A 7,008-nucleotide genomic window follows, 5' to 3' on the forward strand; every position below is an offset into this window, starting at 1 on the left:
TTCTTGACTAATTTTGACAATTGAACAGACTATTGTGCATGTGATGACTCATACAATGAAATGACGCTGACACGTTTTAAAGAGAACAACCATTAGACTAAGAATCAACAGTCAGTTTAGATCAACAAGATCTATTCAATTGGAAATTGTACTAAATGTAGGCTACCTGTACTTAATCATTTGCAAAGATGTACTGAGACATTGAGACATGTACTAAGACATTTGCAATTTGATGAAATTAATGAGAATTTCAATTCTGTTGCGAACAATTGCCAAGTGGTTTTGAGAATTGTCCATGTTGTTTTGAGAATGTCATTTCTGTTTCAAGAAATGATAGGTTAATGAGTAAATAAATGGAGAAAAACTGTAAAGCAACACTATGTAACTTTTAGCGCAAGCTGTAGTTCCAATGAGACAACCTGTAGGGGGACCGAAGCGGGAAAAGTTACATAGTGTTGCTTTAAAGGGGTGATAGAATGGTTATATACGGTATTTCACGCTGTTCCTTAAGGTCTCCTAATAGGGTATTTAACATTGGTTGGGCTGAAAATGACTCTTTTGCTGTTTTTTTTTTGGCACTAATGCTAATGCTAATGGGACTGGACTGAAACGAGAGCTTTTCTGCCTTATATGGTCTGCTCATGAATATTTCGATGAGCTGCACGCTGATTGGTTGAGCTTAACACGCACACACACACACAGAGACACACAGACACACACACACAGAGACACACACACACGTTCCCCTCTATTGTGAGATTTGCAGAGGAAAGAGGTGTCAATGGGATTTTGAGGTTCTATGTATGTCCTATTTATCCACCAAACTGTCGTTTTTCAACTATGACAAGATAAAATTGGTTTTGCATTCTATTACCCCTTTAAAACCTTACGATCTGTATAATAACCACACTAAAACAGGTTGCTATGCCTCCTCTGTTCTTCTCTGTCTGTCTGTTAGTGACGGTTATAACGCCTGGAGAGACTGTCTGAAGCCGACGGAGCTGCTGACTAAGCTGTGCAGAGAGAACGGTCTGGACGACCCTCAATGCAAACCTGGACGCATCACTGTGGCTGGCAAAGTTTTCATCGGCAAGACGCTCTTCATGGATGAAGGTAAAGACTGGACACACTACATACTGCTGTTGGTCTCAGATGAGACTCTAACGCCCTCCATTTAGCATTTATAAGCACTTTAAAAACATGTATTACATGGTTTATAACACACTATAATGGTAGTTGTGAGCAGAGACTTTTTAAAGTGTTTATTAATGTACGCCATCAGTATATTTGAAGGGATCTACATAAGAGTGACATGACACAGTCATGACACATGAACCCTAACCCTAACCCTAACCATAACTTGTCATGACAAAAACCAAATGACGCTTACTAAAAGAAGCGTTAGGTCATGAACATTTATGACTTGTTTATAATGTTTATGACACGTTCATGACAGTGTCATGTCACTCTTATGTAGATACCTTCAAGTAAAGTGTAACCACACCATCTCTCAACAATTATAACTAATCCTAAAAGGACATATTTTAAATGAATACAAATATTTTATGTAATTTGTATTCCTTATCTGTTTTCTGATAATACTTGTTGGGAAAATACATTTACAACCACTTACTTACAACTACATAATAGTGTAGTCTGTGGGACATTATGTGTGATGATTATGATGTGTGCTCATGTCTTATGTCTCAGACCAGCCACTGGAGTCCTATGAGCACTTGGCTCTGAAGATCCTGCACCGCTGGGCGGAGATTCCAGCCGTGGGATGCAAGCTGGTACCAGAACACATCGAGACCAGAACTCTGTTCAACAAGGCTCGGCCCGGCATGGACCAGGTATTTTACAGTATTTTAACACTATCTAACAAAGTACACGGTTCTCCGACTGTAATATGGATTAGAAGCAAAATAAGATTTCTTCAGACAACTAAAAGTAAATTGGCCTCTGTATCCCTTTAATCTGTTCCACCAGCCTCAATCTTTCAGAATAAAAGCATAATACTATGACATTTTCATGACATACTATACTATGACATTTTTGCAAGTGCTTTTGAGATTAAACAATTTATAGAATACAATTAAAGAATCAGAAATGCATGTAAAGTGTATGGACCCTGTATGAGGAGACTAATTAACAAAAACTAGTTAATTTCAACAAATGTAATCTGATGCAAAAAAAATGCAAATTATATTTCAAAATACTTCTGTTGGCTAGTACCTTATCCTCACACCAATAAACAATCCAAAAACATATTTTGAGAAATAGTAGACTCTTTCAACTTTCAACTCTCTACTAAAATAGAGAAATATACTCTGCTTTTATTCTGAAGGCCAGAGGCTATTTCTGGAAGTCTAATATTAGCTGAAGGAGCACAACTAGATCATGATCCATGTTTAATGTAATGTAATGCTACTTCTTTTGTGTGTGTGTGTGTGTGTGTGTGTAGGGTCAGGTCCAGATGTGGGTAGATATGTTTCCCATGGACTTACCTCATCCCGGACGTTCAGTGGACATTTCACCTCGAACACCAAAAGGGTGAGAACTTTCTCAGCACCTAAATCTTTAAGTCTTGATGAAACAATATATGTTTTTGGAAAGGGAAACAGCCCCAATGTGTGCGTGTGTGTGTCTCTCTCTTCAGGTACGAGCTGCGTGTCATCATCTGGAACACAGAGGATGTGATTCTGGAGGACAGCAACTTCCTGACCGGTCAACAGTCCAGTGATATCTACATCAAGGGGTAACTACAAGCTAACTTACGCACTCCTTTTGCTGATTCTAAACAATATATCTTTTCTTGGTCAAAAATAAGTTTGCCTGGGCACCTGGATAGCTCACCTGGAGTGTGGGCCCCATGTACAGAGGCTCAGTCCTCGCCGCAGTAGCTGCAGGTTCCATTCTGACCTGCGGCCCTTTGCTGCATGTCTTTACCCCTCTCTCTCCCCCTTCATGTCTAAGCTGTCCTATCGAATAAAGGCCTAAAATGCCCCATAAATAATCTTAAAAAAATAAAAATAAGTTTGCCTACTTTTCCTTTCCTTTTAATGTCTATAGAAAAGATGTAAGCACTGGTACTGTCGATCTTTCTCTGTAGCTGGTTGAAAGGTTTGGAGGATGACCGACAGGAGACAGACGTCCACTACAACTCTCTGACTGGGGAAGGAAACTTCAACTGGCGCTTTGTGTTCCCCTTCAGCTACCTGCCTGCTGAGAAGGTACTGACTAATGGACAGTCAGACGCAGGGTCACACCTCGCGAATCCTCGTGAACATCCCTCCCCTTCTGGTCTGCCACCATGGGACCTTATTTCGTAAAAAAATATGTGCGGTAGTTGACGACGAAAGACAAATATTTTTTTTTTAATCCTGTCTGAATTATGCCATGAATTACACATAGGAAGTTTGTCAATATGAAAGCTTATTTTCAGGGTGTCGACGGGGTCTTGAAAAGTATTAAATGTCTTAAACCCCATTTTCAAAGTTTTACATTTCAAAGCTTGTTTCTTAATGTTAATATATCCAAAGAAGTTGTACATGCTACAGTTTGCGTGGGCTTGTAGTGGAATAATGTGTAGTTTATTTATGGAATCTTCTTGGATTTTTTAAATTTCTGCTTTTTTTTTTATTGTACAGTGATATATAGGGATGGTACTATGTCTTTTTTACGCTATTTTTTAAGACATAATATGCTAAGACTTTTATGACGTTTTTTGACATACTATACTATAACTTTTTTGTCATTTTTTATAACATAATATACTAAGACTTTTATGACATGTTTTATGACATACTATACTATAACTTTTTTACGTTATTTTTTATAACATACAACTTATTACGTAATTGTTTATGACATACTATACTATGACTTTTTGTCACTTTGTATGACTTTCTATGACATTTTTCATGCCATACTATACTATGACTTTTTTATGACATTTTTTATGACATAGCCTACTATACTATAACTTTTTAAATGTCATTTTGTATGACCTTCTATACTATGACTTTTTTATCACTTTTTTCGACATACTATACTGGGACTATTTTCGATATACTATACTACGACTTTTTCGATATTAAACTATGACTTTTTTATAACTTTTTTCGATATACCATATTGGTATACTATGACTTTTTTCGATATACTATTACTTTCTTCTCGACTATGATTTTTTATCATTTTATGACTTTTTTCATCATACTATACTGACTTTTTGTGAACATAGTATACTGTGACTTTTTTCATCACGCTACACTGACTTTTTTCGATATACTATAATGTGATTGTTTTTCACTTTTTCGACATACTATACTATGACTTTTTTCGACATACTATGACAATTTTCATCATACTATACTATGACTTTTTTGACATACTATGACATTTTTCATCATACTATACTATGACTTTTTTAGATATACTACTACTAATACTGTTACTTTTTCTGATTTTTTTTTACATACTAAACTGTGACTTTTGTCTGACTTGTTTTGACTTACTATGACTTTTATAATTTTTTTGACTTACTGTACTATGACTTTTTGACATACTTCTATGACTTTTTTTCGTCATACTGACTTTATCACTTTTTGCAACTATGACTTTTTTCTTAATACTATACTATGACTTTTTTTCAACATACTATACTGTGACTTCTTTTCCACTTTTTTCGACATACCATACTATGACTTTTTTCATCATACTATGACTTTTCCTGACATTTTTCATGACATACTATACTATGACTTTTATACGTCTTTTTTTTTTCCACATACTATTCTGACTTTTTATTACATTTCACACAATTCACAATGTTCTAAAGGTTTAATTAGACAAGCAAGGATATTTATATTTTCTAACAATCGCTACATTCAATTAAATGAGACTATGATAAGAAAAAGTCTCAGGATGGACAGAAGGATTGTCTCAAGGTTTGTTCTCACAGATAGGACAACAGTGTTACAATTAATGACAAGGAAAACACACGAGAGAGGTTTTCTTCAGAGTTCTCACAGAATGGAAAGTGAAATGCAACATTAACAACACATAGTATACTATGACTTTTTTTTATCACTTTTTTCGACATACTATACTATATGAGTTTTTTCATCATACTATACTATGACTTTTTTCGATATACTATTACTTTTTTCTCGACTATGATTTTTTATCATTTTATGACTTTTTTCATCATACTATACTGACTTTTTTTGAACATAGTATACTGTGACTTTTTTCGATATACTATACTGTGATTGTTTTTCACTTTTTCGACATACTATACTATGACTTTTTTCGACATACTATGACATTTTTCATCATACTATACTATGACTTTTTTCGATATACTACTACTAATACTGTTACTTTTTCTGATTTTTTTTTACATACTAAACTGTGATTTTTGTCTGATTTGTTTTGACTTACTTTACTATGACTTTTTGACATACTTCTAATATGACTTTTTTTCGTCATACTGACTTTATCACTTTTTGCGACTATGACTTTTTTCTTAATACTATACTATGACTTTTTTTCAATATACTATACTGTGACTTCTTTTCCACTTTTTTCGACATACCATGCTATGACTTTTTTCATCATACTATGACTTTTCCTGACATTTTTCATGACATACTATACTATGACTTTTATACGTCTTTTTTTTTCCCCACATACTATTCTAACTTTTTATTACATTTCACACAATTCACAATGTTCTAAAGGTTTAATTAGACAAGCAAGGATATTTATATTTTCTAACAATCGCTAATTCACTTAAATGACGAGAGTATGATAAGAAAAAGTCTCAGGATGGACAGAAGGATTGTCTCAAGGTTTGTTCTCACAGATAGGACAACAGTGTTACAATTAATGACAAGGAAAACACACGAGAGAGGTTTTCTTCAGAGTTCTCACAGAATGGAAAGTGAAATGCAACATTAACAACACATAGTATACTATGCCTTTGTAATGGACTTAGGAATATATTAGGAACCTGCAAAACACTATTACATTGTTAACACACATCTCTTTCTCTTACAGGTACTAGTGGTGAGGAAGAGACAGCACATTTTCTCCCTGGATAAAACAGAGCAGAAGCTTCCTGCCATCCTTAGTCTGCAGGTCTGGGACTTTGAGACGCTCTCCTCTGACGACTTCCTAGGTGTGTGTGTGTGTGTGTGTGTGTGTGTGTGTGTGTGTGTGTGTGTGTGTGTGTGTGTGTGTGTGTGTGTGTGTGTGTGTGTGTGTGTGAGAAAGACTGCTTAATGTGTATCTGTGTTTATCTATTTGTATATTTGACTGATAATGTGTATGTGTTTGTTCGTGCATGTAGGCACCGTGGAGTTAGACCTCCATGGTTTCCCTCGAGGGGCAAAGACAGCAAAGTCATGTAAGGTGGACATGTTGACGGACGGGACAGAGAAAATCTCCATCTTTCAGCAGAAGAGAGCAAGAGGCTGGTGGCCCTTCTGCAAGTCTGGAGAGCTGACGGTACGTAAACAAACGCACACTGTAAAAAAAAATAAATAAATAAAAAATAAGTCATACAGACTGACAAGCACTTGTTGAGACTTTGGAGAGTTTGATTGAGGGGTGTGCTCACGTGTGGGCTGAATCCATCAGGGGAAAGTGGAGGCGGAGTTCCATCTTGTGACAGCTGAGGAGGGTGAGAAGAATCCTGTTGGCAGAGCCCGCAAAGAGCCGGAGCCGCTGCCAAAACCAAAGTAAGAGTCTGGCAGTTTTCTCTCTCACCAAAATCAAAAACTGGTGTGTGTTACTTAACGGTACTTTGCTGACCTTAGTTGATTTTGTAGCTGCTGGAATGCGATGCTATTCGGACTTTGGACAGCCTTTAAATGATTACAATTTGTATTTTTACCAGCAGTTAGATAAGAACAATATCATATCTGTAGGTTAAAGGAATAGGTTAACATTTTGAGTTAAACACACTTTTTTGCCAGACATGAGTGATATAGCTCAAGA

At 35.9% G+C, this 7,008-nt stretch overlaps 1 protein-coding gene across 1 annotated transcript in view; it reads left to right on the forward strand.

Annotated features, from left to right (window-relative positions):
* Positions 1–7,008, forward strand: part of fer1l6 (fer-1 like family member 6) — a 35,313-nt gene that overhangs the window by 27,302 nt on the left and 1,003 nt on the right. Inside the window, exons 38-45 of the mRNA XM_039818805.1 lie at positions 959–1,113; positions 1,711–1,853; positions 2,465–2,553; positions 2,660–2,758; positions 3,113–3,233; positions 6,067–6,187; positions 6,359–6,516; positions 6,649–6,749. Coding sequence (XP_039674739.1) covers positions 959–1,113; positions 1,711–1,853; positions 2,465–2,553; positions 2,660–2,758; positions 3,113–3,233; positions 6,067–6,187; positions 6,359–6,516; positions 6,649–6,749 — 987 coding nt within the window. The remainder of the gene's footprint in view (positions 1–958; positions 1,114–1,710; positions 1,854–2,464; positions 2,554–2,659; positions 2,759–3,112; positions 3,234–6,066; positions 6,188–6,358; positions 6,517–6,648; positions 6,750–7,008) is intronic.

This window comes from Perca fluviatilis, chromosome 12, assembly GCF_010015445.1.
Source record: "Perca fluviatilis chromosome 12, GENO_Pfluv_1.0, whole genome shotgun sequence".
In the NCBI taxonomy this organism is placed as follows: Eukaryota; Metazoa; Chordata; class Actinopteri; order Perciformes; family Percidae; genus Perca; species Perca fluviatilis.